General features: G+C 40.7%; 1 protein-coding gene across 3 annotated transcripts in view; it reads right to left on the bottom strand.

Annotated features, from left to right (window-relative positions):
• The window catches only part of LOC135303213 (transmembrane protein 263-like), a 231,183-nt gene that overhangs the window by 170,304 nt on the left and 41,742 nt on the right, over positions 1 to 19,137 (bottom strand). For all 3 annotated transcript variants that reach the window (XM_064424703.1, XM_064424702.1, XM_064424704.1), the window contains exon 2: positions 18,487 to 18,577. In XM_064424703.1, the coding sequence (XP_064280773.1) occupies positions 18,487 to 18,556 (70 nt within the window). In that variant the 5' untranslated portion in view covers positions 18,557 to 18,577. The remainder of the gene's footprint in view (positions 1 to 18,486; positions 18,578 to 19,137) is intronic.

Raw genomic sequence — 19,137 nt, 5'->3', positions numbered from 1 at the left:
AAAATGAAGATTTCACTTCTTGTATCCAACAACTCCAACACAACACATACAGTGAAACAAATTAAAGGTACAACTCAAGTAAGTTGCTACATGTCAATGGCCCCCAACTTTACAGCAGTATTTCTGATAGGCAAAATATTGATTTCCTCCTGTCAACACAGATAGGCAAAAAGCCCTTCCACAGATATTCCCTATTATTTCTGTAAAGACTATCTTTGCTCTCCTTATAGTGAGAAGGGTCATAGCCTCCCTGTGGAGATGCCTTTATGTTCTGTGTAAAATTGAAACAGGGAGCCTAATGGGTCTTGTTAGAGATTAAACAGGTACACTGATACCTAGTTGAAATTGAACTTAACACCTCAGGTTGCTCACGTCAATTTTCTGAAACATGGTGAAAAAAGGTAATTGTCAATTAATGAACCATTGACTTGGGGTTGGTAGAAATCAATAACATGAAACAGTATGAAACTATACAATCTTAATCAGTATTCTGTAATGAAAAGGCTTTTAGATAGACACGGTGTAATTGGCTGCTCCTTTGTGGCCCATCCTCTGAGCTATACAATTGTCCAATTAAAATACAACATCAGTAGCAATGCAGTTGTTTGTTTTGTGGTTTGGGTTTTTTTTATACGCACTAGGTTACATTTGTTAAATCAAAAGTTGCAGACACTGAAAGAGCATGAACAGAAGGGTAAAACATGAATCAAATCCAAGGGATCAAATTCAGGTCAGATACCACAGTTATGAATCTTAGCCTCCCAATTCACTATCCCTCTAATTATGTAGAGGCTTGATGATAGAATTCACATCTCTTGGGTTCCACCAGAAACATAACATTGCTCAAGTAGAAATTTCTGTTGTAAAATCCTCTCAGGACAACTTCACATTTTTCACAGAAGAAACAAGATCTGTCTCAGATTAAACTCATTTCCACCAAACAGTAAGTATCCGCATAGCCTTACAAAACCAAGAAAAAATACCAAGAGTTCTTGAAGAGGATCAGAAAGGTTAGATGTGCACTAGAGAAAGTATGCTCAGGAAAACTTCTCCAGCCCTTTTCCCCTCCTCACAATTTATGGTAAAATGAAAGGATTGTAACAAAATGGTCCCACTATGTTGCAAGAGCAACAGAAGTTATGGAATGGAAGTTAAAAACCTGCTGCAGTGTACCCAGAGGTGTTAGAATAAAGGTCAACATTTCCTTACCTAGGCCTACCCTTTTGAGTTCATGATTGAATAATGTGTTCTTAGACCACCTTTGCCTACTTGAAATTTTTATAATATAAGGTAAGATAAAAAATTTATTACATACTTGCACTGCATATTGGCCTGTAATAATAGAGAAAATTATAGGGGTGTTGGTTGGGTTTTAAATGATAAATAATGATTCTGCTATCTCTAGGACTGGGCAGGATGCACATGATAGGAATAATTAATGTTGGAAAAGACCTCCATGATCATCAAGTCTAGACTTTGAACACTACCATGTCAACCAAACCACAGCACTAAATGCCACATTTTTTGTACACTTCCAGGGATCGTGACTCCGGCATGTCTCCAGCCCATTCCAATGCTTAAAACCCTTTACAGTGAAGAAAATTTTCTTGATGTTCAACCTGAACCTCTCCTGGCACAGCTTGAAGCTATTTTCTCTCCTCCCATCTCTAGCTGCCTGGGAGAAAAGGCTGACCCCTCCCATAAAATATGCTCTTTTAGATCATAATCCATCCAAACATGCACCTGTTTTAACAGCTTGAGGGGAAACAACGAGTCATTTAAAACAACAAAGAAGTAATTTATTTCTTTGACAAGTTAAAAATTAAGCTAGATGGTTCATTTTTAGCATATGTCACTTGAGACTGTCAGGCACAGTATCATAAGGAGGTAGTCATTCAGACCCAAAGAGGTAGCTTGATACTTGAAGAATTAATGGCAGAACTGAAAATTAAGCTGTCTGTCCCATGATACAAGAGACCCCAAAAAACGCAGCTGTAACCCAGTCCAATATATTCCAGTAAAAATTCTGACTGATCAGCTGCAAGAAGGAATCCTTCACTTCATGGAGACTTCTCTTCTGCAGTCCTTTGTGCTTTATAGGTGTTACACAATAGAATGTATTTCAGATTTCCTTAAATATGGTGGGTAGGTTGGAAACTAATAGTACATGGTCAAGCAGTCCTTACAAGGCTACATTTTTAGCCAATCTTACACAAGTAATCCATAAAACATTTAGGCTACAGATTATGGCAGATTAAGCACATCCATTTTAAGAGAAGAAAAAAAAATCAGAAAAACTCTTTTCAGTTATCTTTGCGAGCTGGATCCTGCATGTAAATTTGGACAGTGCCATGCCAGTGCTAAGGATTTTTTTGGTAGAAACTCACAAAAAGGATTTTCTTTTCTCTTTAGTGAGAAACAACACCAGGTTATCACTTTCAGGCATCTAGATGTTATTATCTCTCATACACTTGCAAGGAAATACAGTATGGCTAGCAGAAGGAGGCAGACCAAAGGAAAAAATGTTGTACTTAGTAATGATTAAAATTCCCAAGGTTATTTCAAAAGCTTATTTAAGCCCTCTGAGAAGGAAAAGCATGGAAGAGGTGTCAGCATTCCATCAACAATGCACTTATTATCCACCATCAGCTGGAAATACTAGAGAACTTGGCCTCTTGTTAACACCAGAATCACTCATTTGATTAGGCATAGATTCTCACCCTCCAAAATGAAATGAATCCTGAGCCTTGAGAACATCACAGCACACTGGACACTGTCACACATACCATTATGGTTTTAATGCATGGCTACATTTTACAGAGAAACTGGAAAGCCGTATTTGAACAGCAGCATGAAATTGTTTAATTAAGGACTTTTTTTTAAGAATTATTGAACTTGTTAAATTTAATGTTCAGGCTTGAAATTAAATACCCAAACATATTAAACATTAAAAAAAAAACCCAAGAGTGCTACCTTAGTGTCTCACAGTATGTCTCAGCTTTATCATGAGATCCATATAGACACAAATAAGGAAAAGGTGGAGTTTGGGGAGACAATCAACACAAACTGTATCCAAGGTTCTGGTCTGGGGCCTAAAGCTGGTGGAAATGATTCAGAATACCACAGTTGTTCTAGTGCCAACACTTTATGGAGAAAAGGGGAAATTCAAAGTAGAACTGCTATTATAGAGAAACTCTATTAAAAAGGTAACAATTCTTTGGGAAAGGACATTTCTGTAATGGTTATCCCTTTTGTCCCTTTAGAGCCATTCTTTTTGGGATCTACACAATTAAAAAAGCTTCACTGCTATTGGAACATTTACCAGCTCGGTAACTTCCTTATTTGTTAAAAAGTGTACCAATCCTACAACCTGGCTGAAAGCTTACACAGCTTGTTAAAGGTCAGCAAACAGCCATGAAAACAAAGAGGCAGTGGTGGATTATCTTTTCAAAGTGAAAGAGGGAAAGAATCACTAAAGGTAAAAGGGGGAAAAAAGTCAGATGTCCAGTAGCAGCAAAGAGTGTGAAGAAATTAAATCATCCTATCCTGGCAAGCATCCTCATTCTTCTGCAAATACCAAGGCTTTTATCATGCAGCTGTCAAATACCAAGGCACTGTTTATCATGTAATAGGCAAGTGCAAAATTCAGTGGTAGAATTTTCATATTCTGCAAAGGCTTATTTAGACAGATAAAAGGAAGCTCCCTTATAATTATAGATGAATTACAAAAAAAAAGAAAAAAAATTACACGTGACCTCCATTAATTTCAGTATGAAGTCCAGTGTGCTTGATGGCATTTCCATATTCATTTCCTAGTATGGAAAAGTTTTCTATTTTTAATAATAGCACAGCAGACATTGATAAGGAGCAGTCAGCCTCAGAAGATGCAGCTGAGACTTAGAGGGTCCTGTGAAATTAACATGCTACAAGCTTTGATTTGCTGAGATAAAGAGAATAAGATCAGTCTTTTTCAGAGACTACTAGTGTTACATTCAATGCATGTGTCATTAGAGAAAAATCCCTAGAAGCGAGGAAGGTAACACGAAGATTTTGTTTCAAGCTGACTATTTGACCTGTTTGTCCCTACTGTGACTTAAGTTAGTTCATTTAAGTGTCCTCTACAACCAACCAGACCAGAGTAAGCCTGGAAAAAGATTAAGGGGAAAAAATATCAACCTAGTATTCATTTCAATTTCTTAAATCACTATAAACATGCCTCTACTTCAAGAACCTTCCAGAAAAAGCATGCTAACTTCCTCAGATACCACAGGTTTTGTGCAACAGTTTTACACCTGCTTTACATTTCATTCAGAAGTTTTAAAGAATTCTGAATGAAGAAGCTGAGATTCCAAGCAAGTCCGAAATCAGCCAGCAACAGAACTCCAAACATATCAGAGAAACTACTTGCTGCCCAGCTGTGCAAACCTTTTTAAAAACCCCTAAGTCCTGCAGGTTTCTGCCCCACAGTATTCTCTGTGTTTCAATGACATGCTGGCTGGGCTCCTGAATATATTTTACTGCCTCTCCAAAGACACTTAGCAGGTATTGATTGACAGGTTATTATCTTGCCATCTCATTTCTTGTATTTCCCACTCTTGCCCCAATGTGACCCACAAGAAAAAGCAGTGAAGAATGATCTGCCTGTAGTATTTTGAAACAAAATATATAACGGTCCCTTCTAAAGGGCTGACCACTACTACTTTCAATGATATCCACATGACAAGACAGTAATGCAAAGCAAATTTAGGATATGGAAATCACAGTGATTAAAGAATCTACAGACACAAGGAGAGTATTTGCAAGCAAAGATTCATAAAATTATGTTACAGGAGAAAGAGAATGAGTTGGATTGGGGGTGTGTGTGAAATTTTCTTCACTGATTTTTTTTTCCATCTTCTTTGAATTCTTTCAAGTAAAGCCATAGATACTCCTTTTACTTATGATCTGAGAAGATCTCAGATAGCAGAGGAAATTCATGACTCAACTTTCATGCAATTCAGTAGCCTTTCCCCCATCCTACCATTACACATATATTAGGCACACATTAACTGTGCAAGACTGAAAAGGAAAATATTTCTTAAGCCAACTCTGTGGCTGATGGCATTCTGCTCCTGTCAGTGTGGGAAATGGAGTTTGCCACAGTGTACTCTTCTGTATTGAGAGAGAAATTACTCCTGCCCATCAGTCACAGAGTGGATGAGGTACAAAATCCATTCCCATGATGAATAAATCAGAGGTAAAAAAGGTCAGGATGTCTTCAATGTCTGCTGGGGACAAATCTCATTTAAGATTATTATGTTCTCATCAAGACCTTCACCAGAGTCAGTTTACTTTCCTCCTTCTTCCCTTCCTGTACTTCCTCCCTCCTTGTCCTAAAGTCACTCAGCTGTGTACGTATTTATTGCTTTAGTTTTTAACATCACATTGTTTTCTCTAGCAAAGTAGGATATCTTGCCCTGCCTGTAACAATAAAGACAGCTTTAAGCTCAAATAGTGTCCATTCCAAACTCAGCACTCAGAAATGGAAAATACATGGGGTGAGGCTTACAGCCCTCAAACCCACCCTTTAAAGGCTGTGAAACTTCTAGTTGCTCCACAAGAGATTGATTTCAAAATCTGAAGGTCTGGACATCTGAAAGAAAAATTCTAACAAGTTTTAGCAACAAGAGCTAAATCTACAGTTAAAAGTTGCTGTGCAATTCAAAGACTACCCTTTCCCTATTTATCAGTTGTAGTGGCCCAAAAATATGCTAGGTACTCCAAGAAAGGTTGAAGATTTGCTTTGCTGTCAACTCATTACTCACAGTTCCATTTTCCAGCGTGGCAGAGAGAAGCAATGTAGCTCAAGTGAACATCTGAGAACAAGAGCTTGTTCAGGACAAAGTGAGGGCAGGGAATGGTTGGCTTCTCTGAACTAAAAGCTTTCTCATGATCTCAAATCAAACCTATGACTACTAATGGACTCCAACTATGTCCTTCTGAGAGGCTGTCAGAATATTTTTTCCAAGCTGTCCTTGCAAAACCTCCTTATCTCCATCTGAAGTCCGCAGTTTTTTTGTGCTGCAGGAAGAAGTCAGGTGAAAAAACACTCTGCTTTAGTACTCCGAAAATAGTTTTTAGCCAGAAGCTACTATAAATTCACAGAACATTTAAAAGAACTACTGGTATGTCATGGAGACTCCAACTATTTGGAAACACTCTTATTTGCTCCACACTAAGTGTCTTTACAGATTTCTGGTCTTGGCTGTAATTCATGACAGCAGCAGGAAAGTGTGTATGTGTGTGTGTGTGTGTGTGTGTCCTCTCCCAGCAGTTCACTTGCTGCTGCTGTTTTCCCTCTAATCTAGTCAGTCCTTGATCTGCAAGCATAAAATTTGTTCCTCTGGGGAAAAAAAATCATTATACACAAAACTCTTAAAATCTCAACTTGGGAATTAGCAGGTACATTTAAAGGTATTTTTTCCCCTGGTATTTACCTCAAATGAAAAGGAAGCAGATACTGATATTGCAGAAGATAGCTTTATATAAGGTCTGCTTAGTCCTTCACCAAAATACTTTCTAACAGAGTCAATAATCAATTAAGGAACTACTTTACTTCAGGAACAATTCTACACACAGCCTGGAAGAAAAGCTTTCAGCTGACAAGAACAGCCCTGCCACAGCCACAGGAGCCGTGTGCTGAAGCAGCCGCAGCCCCGCACCCTGGCAGGTGAAGGAGTGCCCTCCTTCCCGCCCCTCTCCCAGCACGGTCCCTTCAGGAGGCGCTAACGGGGCTCTCCCAGGCCACCCGACACCACATAATCGTGGTGATTATTAAGGTCAGCACTTCCACTCAAGAGGATTTGTGAGTTTTCACAGGCACTGCACATCTGTGCACAGGTCAGAGGGCACGTTTTGCTTTAAGGGGAATTGAAAGTGCCCACTGAATCAGCAGAAGGTTTCTCATTAACACTGTGAAAGCGGATTTCAGGTCTGAAAATAAAGCCAAAGGTTAGCAAGACTTCAACAGCTACTGTGCATGCCATGGCTTTCACTCCTTTGGACGCTTAGCACCCACAAACCCAGCTCCCTGTCTGGGTAACACTACCTTTAAAAACACCCTGCTGCTGACTGAGAAACGAGGAATTGTTTCTACAGCAAGGACCCTAACAAGGAAGGGAGGTTAAAACTCTTGTAATTAAAAAGGCAACGACAAAGGAAAAGAAGCTTTGTTAACACTCCAAGATTTATTTTTTAAATTCTCAGTCAATTATAAAATAAGCCCAGACCCATTCTTGCTGTCCCGGAATTTTAGCTGAGGAAACCCGCAAGTGCAATCGCGCGAAGGGATAAAAGCGGCAGCGCCGCGGCTGCCGCCGGGCCCGGGGCGGGCGGGCGGCCCTCGGCAGCCCCCTGCCGGGCGGTACCGGGCAGCGCCGGGGAGCGCCGGGCGGTACCGGGGAAAGCCGGGGAGCGCCGGGCAGAGCCGGGGCCCGCGGCCGCCCGGGCATTCCCGCTCCGCGCCCAGAGACACGGCGCTGCCCGCAAACACAGCGGCCGTCACCGAGCGGCGGCTGCGGGAGCAACGCGGCTCTAAGTTGCCATTTGCCGTTCCCACATTTCGTCGGGGGTGTTTTAACTGCGTAAAACAGCTGAATTAAATGTTTTGGAACAAGCATCGGCAATACAGCAGTGACCCGGGAAGGTGCCGACGCAAGCCCAGGAGAGCAGCGGGCGAAGCCTGTCCCAGGGGAGCCGTGCAGGGCAGGCTGCGCCAGCCCCTCCCTGCGGCACGCTTGGCAGCCGGCTCCTCAATTTAGTTTTAAGTGTTTGTTTTTAATCGCACATGTCGGCATGCCGGGTGGTTAACTTACAATGTGTCACACAAAACAAGAACAAGCCTCCCAGTTAATCAAATACCAACAAAACGTCTCATGTCATATTAATGCTACTTGGATCAGACCCAGGACGAGTAAAAGCCAAGATCCCTCTGCTTTCCTCACTATCTTAATCACTGTGCTACAGACTGAAGTTGCTAGAAACACGAACGTCAAGAGCTGACCTCTTGTATGCTATCACAAAAGAGGTTTTAAGCGATGCCTGCAGCTGCATCTCTTCCTCGCTAGAACAAGGGGGAAGGCAGGCGAGCTCTGCAGCACGCACAGGAGCCCAAGCCTGTCCTTGCGCTCCACACAAGCTCACAGGCACACTGCAGGTACTACTCAGCTGGACAAGCCATCCTTCAGTCTCTGATCGTGGCAATGATGTGAAGGTTCACTCGCTCCAGTTACACCCACTCCAGACAGAGGCATTATGCCTCCATGGGCACTCAGCAGCTTTTGTGCTGGCACCCAAGCACACGTGGCCATGCAGCGGGGTGAATCTGGTAACCCGCAGCCAGAGCTGAATGCAGAATCTCTCTTTCAGGAGCTGCGTGAGCACATGTTAAGCTTAAACCAGCGACCAAACTGTTGTTTAATTAGAGCTGCGTTCAGGTAGTCACAAACTTTTAAACAACTCCAGATATCACAGAAAACAGATTTCTCTATATAATGTAAAGTAGATTCTTAGACAAAAACCAAGCTTAGTAAATGTGGGGGTTTTTATCCTTTTTCAATGTAAAAGTACAAGATCCATAGACTGGAAGAATTTACCCACTTCCCTGCTCAATTAAGTCTAATATTTAGAGAGAAAAAAAAAACAACTCTCAAGATGCTAGGAACAAAATACTGCAACAACAGTAACATTCTCAAGCTATAAAAACACTAAACCAAACTTGGAGTCTCAATTTGCATTTCCCAAAGTGAGCCCTAACTTTAACATATTGTACTAGCAATTAAATCTTAGAGGTTTGTTCTTTGGCTCTTGTAGGGTGAGTGGGAGGCACTGGGTCTTTTGCAAAATCACACTTTCCAGTACTAGACACGAACAGCTGGTCCAGCCAAAGAGGATGAGTTCATGTAACTAACTAGAATTATCCCACTTCTGTATCCAAGAGGTACAGGGGAAACCTTTCCCCTTTTTAGGGGAAAATGAACTAATAAAAAAAAACCCAACCCACCCAAAAACCCCAGAACACATCACTACCACACACAAATCTCCAGAGAATTTGGGAGGATGGGGAAAGGTGAAAGAAACAAACACCAGTTTTGTCTTTGAACTTTTGCACAGGACAGAACCTTTGCTATTTTGATTATACCTTTACAGTAAAATTTAATTTTTGGAAAGGTAAAAACAGTAGAGGTCAATAACATTACCCATTCCTTATAATCTTAAGTGGATGAACTGGTATTCATTAGGTGAATGCCTAACTCCAAAAATGAGATCTCATTTGCTAAGAAATAAAGCCATAGTTCAATACTATAAATCTGTTCTTTCAACTGTAACAATATTCCAGTACTATCATTTAACAATCCCATATGCTAAGATCCTCTCACAACTCACAGAAATATCATGGCCAAATTTTTAGCATTATTTGCAAAATAGATGTAATATTTTATATAAAGAATACTTACTTCCTTTTGGATGCTAACTAAAAAAATACATTCATTTTTCATAATACAAGATCCAAAAATATAAAGCTACCTAAACATTTTAGAACAGGTATTTCCTACTGAATATTACATACTTTGGGCAAAACTTGAAACCAGTAATATATGTTACTGGTAGAGAGCGGGCATAACAAAGGAGACAAAACGTAGCCTTAGATAAATTCTCTCACCACACAACTATCAGAGAGATAGAAAGAGGACAGATTTCCCATAATATACCAAAGAAATGTATCACAACAGTTGAATAATCCAAAACATTAATAAGGAACATGCATTGGTCTTCAGTGTGTTCAGAAAATAAAGAAGAGATAGAATTACACATGCCCATACTAGGGCAAGACCATTTTCTGTAACAATTGCTCTAGAATTCCACCCAGTTTCAAATTAGATTATTTTCTCCTAGAATATTATCCTAGAGGGTGAGCAAACTACACAAAACCACTCACTTTACGTCTCATTCATAAGCTCATAAACAGCCTTGAAAAAAAACTATTCCTTGGAATCAGATTGGTTTTTGTGATCCGAAATGATGAGTCCAGAAGAGGTCAGATTGATGCAATTGTGCAATCATACTGGTAATCAAAGTAGTGGTTCAAATTGTTCACAAACAGCTGAAATCAAGGCAGGCAGCCAGGCTGAGACTACAGATGTTTATGAAATGTTAACTGGGCATTTCACTCGGTTCTGAGGCAGAATTAACAGCCTCATGTACCGACCTTATGATTTAATTGCCTGCTTTAATACTCTGATAGTTTAGCAGTTCAAGATATCATCATTGTTAACACACTGATATATTGATTCAATTTCACTCCTGACCTGGATTTACTGCATTGCTCATTCTTATTTAGTACTTCAGACTGTAGCTATATGTAAAAGCGAGACTTAGTTGACTCTTTTTTTAGTCCATTAGGAACAAGCAGGAACTGCTTCCTTTTTCATCTTTCAAACAGGACTGATAACTGCAAGCCTGAAAGATTGATTGTGCTGCTTTTGGCTGGGGTAGAGTTAATTTTCTTCACAGCAGCTGATATGGGGCTATGTTCTGGATTTGTGCTGAACACCGTGATGATAATATAGACGTGTTTTTGTTACTGCTGAGCAGGGCTTACACAGAAAAGCCAAAGTATTTTCTGGTTTTCATACTGCCACAGTGGTGAGGGGACTGGGGGTGCATGTTGAGAGGACACAGTCAGGAGAGGGGACCCCAGTGGACCAAAGGGATGTTCCAGACCATATGGCATCGTGCTCAGCATATAAAACGCGGGGAAGAAGAAGGAAGTGGGGGATGTTTGGAGTGATGATTGTGTTCCCAAGGCCCTGCTCTCCTGGGGATGGGTGAGCATCTGTCTGCCCATGGCAAGCAGTAAATTAATTCCTTTTTTTGCTTTGCTAGCATGCACAGCTTTTGTTTTCCCTATTAAACTGTCTTTATCTCAACACATGAGTTTTCTAACTTTTATCCTCTGATTCCCTCTGCAAGCCCACTAATGGATGAGTGAGTTAGTGAGTGAGCAAGTGAGCGAGCAGCTGTGTGGGCCTTGGATGCTGACTCAAGTTAAACCACATTTATTTAAGAACAATTGTCTGCATCTTTATGTTAATGTATTTGCCCCCCTAAATAAAAAATACATAGTAAAAGAACATATTCTTTTATATCATTTCATATATCTCTAACTAGTATCAAAACAGTGACAAACGTCTGCCACTTCAGCCAGGTAATAAGATAGACAGTACAAACCTCTATTGCTAGAAAAAACCACATTCACTTATAATTGACCAAGATGTATCTTCTGACAGAGGCTTCCCACTGACCTTTCACACTAAAGTATCTTTTCATTTGGATCTCACACTTTTCTTACAGCTACTGTCCTCAGGCAAATGGTAAAACTACAGTTGCCCCATGCTATGGGCAAAGACCCTCAGGGAAAGCCAGATGGCTACTCACACACTTCACAACATCATTGTATTAACAAGATCCACTGATAAGAGGTTTCCCACACTGAAATTATGAGAACCTTTCTTCTGCAATCCACCAGGCACTTGGAAGCTATTTATGCTGCCCTTAACAGCATATGCTGTGCACACATACAACACTTAGTGACAGAATGATTTGCAGGGCATGGAGTAGGCTAGGAAAAAGGGATGCTGAGCTGTCAAAGGAACCTCTCATTAAATCATATGAAAATAGTGGTGAGGAAAGAATAGGACATAGGGAGAAGTGGAATAAAAACAATTTAAATAGCTTTCATGCTGTTTCTAGAAGACAATGTAACAGCTACTGAATGGAAGATGCCTGTTGTCAGCAACAAGCATACACCAACAGGAATACAGATGGGTGGGGGCTGAGAGAGGGAGAAAGGGGTACACTTTTATTGAACTATTTATTAATTACATTTCAGATTGTCAATCTCCCCCAGAGCACTAAATTAAATAAAGCATGAGTAAGCAAATATAGCCAATGGAGAACTTAAAGAAGAGCCCCAGTTTTACTAAAACTATGATGATAAATTTAATAGAAACACATTAGAACTTTTGATGGATATGAAAGCATTTTATAATCTAACAGAAATACTAAGCCAGACTTTGTGCACAAGACTGAGCTGACACTACAGGTCATTTCTTTTGCAGAAACAAGAACTGGTTTGGCCAACAGAAGAGCAGGGCTGCAAGGAATCGTGCCTTAGAGACAGATGATACTGAAACGTTGTTCTTCAGCCTCAGGGCATTTACAGAAGTAGCTCAGGAAATGCTTTTACAGATGAGAGAACACGCCAGGTACATAAAGTCCCAGTTCCAAAGAACAGACAGCCTCACTGCTAATTTCTTTTTCTGCTTTTTAAGAAACCTACCTTTCTATTTAAGGTTATCTGACAAGTCCAATCAACTTTTTGAGGACTCAAAAAGACCAAAAAAAAAAGAAAAAAAAGAGAAAAATGGACAAGTTATGTATCAGGCAAAGTGTTGTATTATTTTTATATTATGATCACAATTTCTGATTCAATTTTCAAGTATCTTCCACCTAAAAAAGCCCAAAAACTTAGTTTGCTTTATCACCATCCTCATTTATAAATGTTCTTTCTGTTTCATACACAAATAACACTGTGGTTTAAGGAAGGCCAAACTACTTGACTACAGACTAAGTCAACAGTAGAGTTAAGAATCATGGAATATCTTGAGTTGGAAGGGACACAAAGGATCAAAGTCCAACTCCTGGCCCTGCACAGGACAACCCCAAGAATCACACCATGTGCCTGAGAGCACTGCTCAGACACTTCTTGAACTCTGTCAGGCTTGGTGCTGGGACCAGTTCTCTGGGGAGCCTGTTCCAGTGCCCAGCCACGCTCTGGGGGAAGCACCTTTTCCATACTCAATGCAAATTTCCCCTGACTCAGTGTCTGCCCCTCCTCTTCCCCTCACAATGAGTTGCAACCTGCGATGACATCTCCCCTCAGTCTTCTCTTCTCCAGGCTGAAGGCACCCAGTGACCTCAGCCTCTCCTCATACGGCTCCCCTCCAAGCCCTTCACCATTCTCATGGCCCTCCTTTGGACACTGTAATAGTTAAATGTCTTTCTTATATTGTGGCGCCCAAAACTGCACACAGGATTTGGGTTGTGCCAGAGCAGAGTGGGACAATCCCCTCCCTTGCCTGGTTGGTGATGCTGTCCCTGATGCACCCCAGGGCACTGCTGGCCCTCCTGGCTGCCAGGCCACACTGCTGGGATAGATTATAGCTGGCCCTTTACCCAGTCTCTTGCTTTTGTTACATGACCACAGAACTGCAGTGGTCAATCCAGGCTGACCAGCAATTAGACAAAAAAAGCAGATCATTTAAAGATGTCCTCTATAGAAGGATTTGACTGTGGGACATTATGAGGCAGCACACGAAGAGAGTGGTTTGACTCAGGAAAGCAGAGGAGGGCTTAGCAGATACCACAGCTTTGCATCTGCCAGCTTCACAGAACTTCGAGATACTGGTCTGGCAGACTACATACACACACAGACTTACCTAAGCATGTATTACAAGACACTAAGTGCTGTGCTTACTGCATGCTTAGTGTAACAAAGTAACTTTGTTAAGTTACATTACACCAGAAAAGGTAACAGAATCTAGCAGAAAGCTGGGTCCTGAAAGGAAATTGAACTGCTATTAACTGCCTCATTTTCCAAGGTCATTTCTTTGAGGTTCTTTGGATATCGGCAGTTGGGAGACATACTAAATATTACATGCAATAAGAAAATGCAAAACAGTACAGATAAAGTTTGCATCACTTAAATCTTGGTATGGCAATTGTTGCAGCAGACATTTGGCCCAACAATAATTGGAAAAGTGACACCCATTCATCAAAACTGGATCTGTTTATAGGCACATACCTTTTTGAAATTAAACACCCGTATCACAGACTTCAACTGAAAGTCTCATCACAGATGAGATCCCTGAAAAGGCATGTTCCTCTGGCTTCTGCTGGTTTCAATAAACTGTCATGTTCTTACAAGTGAATACACCAACATAAAGTTAACAGTTTAATTAATTTCAGACATTTCAAATGGATGGCAGTACCTCAACAGAAACACAACTGTATTTTATTTTAGTTAGATCCATACAGATCTAGGTAAAATGCTGGCATCAAAACTCAATCCTGAATGAGCAATACACAAAACTTCCAGATTCTTTGGACTGGAGATTCTCAAACTGTGGATAAGGAGTCCTAAAGCTTCCTACAGAAGTATGCAATATATATTTATCCTGCAGAAGATATAAAACAGCAAAAGCTACATGCCTCCATGGAGGCAGATTATAAGGCTCACACAAGATACTGTGTTCTAAACTCTTGCAAATCATCTGATTTACAGTAACTATCGCTGTGTATTCTTTACCCACAGCAAGTGTAAAACAATTTGAATTAAGAACACCACAGTTATTTGGAAAGGAAATTTCCCAAGATCTGTTATATACTGCGGAGCTGCTAAGACCCATTGCTTTTAATAAAACTTTACTCCACAAGGGCCAATCTGTCTGCAACAAAGAAGGAACATCTCTGCTGGGTCTGAAAACTACAGAAGAGGTAGCAGACGGTTCAGACACAAGACTCAGGCTTATTGCCAAACTGATCATAGTAGATTGGCTGATAAAATCTTCATGCTTAAAGGCCATGGAAGAAAGCACTGGTTTGTAAACTCCCAAGAGGGACTATCACTGTTAACCAATGGCATAGCTTTGCAACTAGACCATACCGCCTTGAAATGAGCTTTAGTATACTCAGTAATGCATGGCCAAAGCAAACTACAGCCATGCCCCAGTATCAACAAAATAGACACTCTTGAAATGCATAGTTTTTAGCAGTTTGACAGAGTAAAACTACTTTTCCCACAAAAATTAGTGTAATAAATGGGAGTTATATGCAGCAAAGAAGGTACAGACATTTCCTAATGGAGAACGTCACAGAAGATTTAATCACCACCAGATTTCATTGCTATCACTTTTCTTGATTAATTCAATGGAAAAGGAGAGAAAAGTGATTATATCAATTAACACTGCACTGTATTAAATGATCACCAACAGAACTCTGAAGTGGAGAATAAAGACGCAACAAATACAGCAAGGTGTTGCTGTACTTGAGTAACTAAATCTAGTTCTCTCACTGCAATCACACTTCCATTTAACATTCAAGATCACACAAAATCTATATGAAAGTAGCTCAGACGTGTGGCAGCCCAGATAAGCCACGCTGAATTTCTTGCAAAGAAGGAAGCGGTTCATAGCATTCAGAGCAGTGCGCTCCTCTGCAGAGCCCACTGCCCTTCACCGGCTGCTGATGGCAAACCTGCCCTGCACAGCCTGCTCCGGGAAGTGCTCAGCACACCAGCACTCCAGGTGCTAATTGCTACTGTCCTCTGTGCCTGCCTTTCAAATGAGGGGATAAAAAAAAGTATGCCACAAGGATCATAGAGATACTAAAGATGAAGGGAGAATGAAAAGACACCGTAAATTTGGCAGATGGATCACGATGTCAAGAGGTAAAGTATCGTTAGGACATAAACAGCCTTCTTGTGGCAGAGAGTGGGAGCTTCCCTTGTGACACCACAGAGCAGCTTAGGGGAGAGGTGTTAACAGCTTCAAGCGCTCCCTCCCGGCTCTGGAGGGGTTAGGCGCTCCCTCCCGGCTCTGGAGGGGCCGGGCCGGGCCGGCCGCGCCATGGCCGGGCCTGCAGCGCCCCCGCGCGGCCCCGCTGCCGCCCCTCACGGCGGGCACCGCGCCCCAGCGCCGCGCTGGGAACGCAACTTCGGCACCGAGCAAAAAGCCCCTTGTCGTATCTCATACCATGCACGGGATCCGGCAGGAGCTGTACTTTCAACTCATTACTCTGTTGACTTAGTTAAATACAAAAAACTAAATTTAACAGCAGATAAAACAATCAGATTCAGGTGACACACAGATACCAGCCTCTGTTGTGGCATTTCTCTTGCCTCAAGCGCTGCCAGGTTGCCACACTGCTCTTGGCACCAAGAGCTATTCCATACCATTGTTACCCACATATACATTGACTCCATTTAGTTATGCATATGATGGACATGTAAGATTGTCCCATTATTTGTAGAAGGCCACTGTGCAGCACTGTTTAGAAATACGACAATCCACAAAGGGAAAACTTTTATTTTATTGCAATATGTACATAGAAGAAGAGCTTCCAATTCCCCTCCTTTCCGAAGGGCAATAGATATGCTGTGTGAGATGGGAAATGAAGTTACTATGATGCAATCTGGGGAAAAAATGGTTTCGTGCTAGACAGAGAGACTCTGGAGAACCTTCCATCCCTCATGCACTCATTACCAGAAGGCAAGCAGACATGGTCTCCAATTCATAGATCCCAGGAAACAAGACTGCAGTAGTCACAACAACGTTGTTTACATATGGCAAAGCATCTGATTTAACTGGGAAAGTGCTGTCAGAAGAAACAAGAAATCTGAAGAGCAGCAAAGCTAAGGTAGTACTCTGAGCGGTATTTAAGTCAAAGAACTTCAGAGTTCTTTTTTTTCATGAGTTATTTGCAATGGTTCCTGAAACTACATGTTATTTATAGTGATTCTGGTAGGTCTCTGTTGGTAGACAGCAACTTCTAAGGAACACTTCTGTTACTCAACTCCACCAATATCCAAAGTCAGCTATAAATCCAGCATAATCCTGATTGCTCTTCTTCAGGACAAATTTTCCACTTTTTCTGCCAAGCACGCTCTAGCTTCAGTTGTGCTCTCAACATCCCTCCTGTTTTGCTACTCTTGAGGTAATTGTAAATTCAAAAGGTACACACTGAGCTCAGACTTTATCCACTGTATCACTACTTAATCATATCAGCTCAACTGCTACAGTTCTTTTTCCTCACATCAGCAAAGTGGTTATATCCCACTTATAGACCACATACTTCTCCCAGACCATCCATTAAGTCACAGACATAGAATATTAACACGAACATATTTCAATGTCACTCAAATCAGCACGGTTGCAGGCAGAAAAACTTACTTTCATTTTTTAAAGTTAGTTTGCAAAAATACTGAGCAACATTGAAAAAACCTAATTTGATTATACAAGTCAAAGCCATAGTCCAAAATCTAAGCCTATTCCTGAAAAACTGATGAGACAAGATGGTTTTACATTCCAGAATATAGTCTCCAGGCTCATGTAATCATCAGCTTCAGCTAGTGACCAGAATTCTTACTTCAATGAACTGTCATTACATGCTGACTTGGCATTACTTACAAAGAAAAAAGGGGAAGTGAATATTAATATTATATCCTCCATGTATTTACAGAATAATAATCACAATATCATCCACATTTATTTCTTTCTGGCTTTATAAGAGTTGCAAAAAAAAAACCTACCTTTCACTTACCTCTATATACTGTAATTATTAACACAAAGCATATGAAATGACAGAACAAGAAATTACAACCTAATAAGAAAACTTCAACAGAAGCTCAACAAGAAGAGATGGGAGCAGCAACTTCCTAAAACCATCCACTTGGCTCATATTTCCTTTAAGAATGACTGCCAGTATAAATGCTGTATCAGCATCTTTTTCTCTTAAAGGAAAAATATGAAACACATTTATGTTTCCTAGAGTCATGTCATGGTATTTTAACAGTGAGTTGCTAATAAGGATCTCAGCACTCTCTGAGTTGTTTAAGCCATCCACAGTGATTATGAGTGATTGTGTTTTAGAAGCCAATGAACTGAAGACAAAGCTCAGGATGTATTATCACTTGCAGCAATGTTAGCAGCTTCTATTCAAAAGAAAGCAACACCTATTTTGCTGCATATATTCAATGCTGATGACTTTTGCACAGTGGGGAAAAATATGTTCCCTTATAAATCCAGGGCATGTCATTGCAAACAAGGTTTTTAATTAAAATTTGCATCTTTGAGCCTCCTGCTGACGGACAGCATCTCATTGCCTCCTCCTCAGATGGCTAAACTGGTTTCCAAGAGAGACAGTGAAAAGAAACAAAATCACTAGAATACCTAACTTTGACAAGTCTCTGCTGGGGACAATTTCAATAGCAGGATGCTGCAGAGAGAGGCAAAGAGAGAAAAGAGGACTGCTTAGCAAGTCTCCCCTAATGAAGACTCAAAACATCACAAACAAGACAGTAGAGGAAGCATTTTATTCCTAAGCCTGAAACAGGATGATCAAGCAGGACAATTTTAATCAGAAGCTGTATTGTTAAAGAAAATGCAGAACTGTGTCTGCACCTCAGTGGGTAAAGCCTTCCTTTGAATGCAAAAGAAGGCTTTGGGGCTCTGGCTGGGAGGTTGGCTAAACTGTCAGCTCTGACAAAGCTTCATCCCTCCCAAAAACAGGCAGATACAAGTTCAAGTCAGACAGATAAATCAGACTTCTTGGCCAGAACATTTTCTTCAATTGATTGCAAAGAGTTTATATCGACTGCCAGCACTGTACCTTCGGGAGGCTCTTCCCGCAGATGAGGAGGCAATTCTTCACTTGTAGTCTCAGTTTCATCATCCACCATCTGTGTTTCTAAGCTAGGGCCCTGCAGAACAGAATAGCAAGAGGAGGTAAATTGCAGAAAGTTCAGACAGGAACCACAAAAATGGTTACAGGACAGAGAATATGCCAGCCAGTAAGGACACAAGGAGCTCACTTTAGCTGATGAGAAAGAAATAGCTGAGAGATTTGTTTGCAGTCAAATTATAGAAAGAGGAAAGTTAAAAAAAAAAAAAGAAAATACTTTTCAACACAGCACACAAAGTTACAAGGGTCTTAATTTCTTAATTGACTGAAAACCAGTGAAGCACAATTTCTAAATCACTATTTCCAAAACACATAATGCAGTAATACATTAAAATTTCCATTTATCAAGGATAACAGCATGCCCACCATCAACTGGAATTTTCAGGGAAAAAATTTTATCTTGGTCTTATCAAGACTAGATTCTGAAATGCCACTTGTTTCAAAGGAAAACAAAGCAAACTGATTTACAATCTTCTAACCTATGCAGGTCCATTGACCACGGAGTTTTCCCCTACAAGCTCAATACATCCATTTATGCCTCCAAGTGTAATATGCCAAACTAACCATTCCTGAAAAACT

The sequence above is a fragment of the Passer domesticus genome, chromosome 6, assembly GCF_036417665.1.
Source record: "Passer domesticus isolate bPasDom1 chromosome 6, bPasDom1.hap1, whole genome shotgun sequence".
Classification (NCBI taxonomy): Eukaryota; Metazoa; Chordata; class Aves; order Passeriformes; family Passeridae; genus Passer; species Passer domesticus.
Note: the sequence above shows the minus strand (reverse complement) of the source record. Positions and strands in the feature narration are given on the sequence as shown.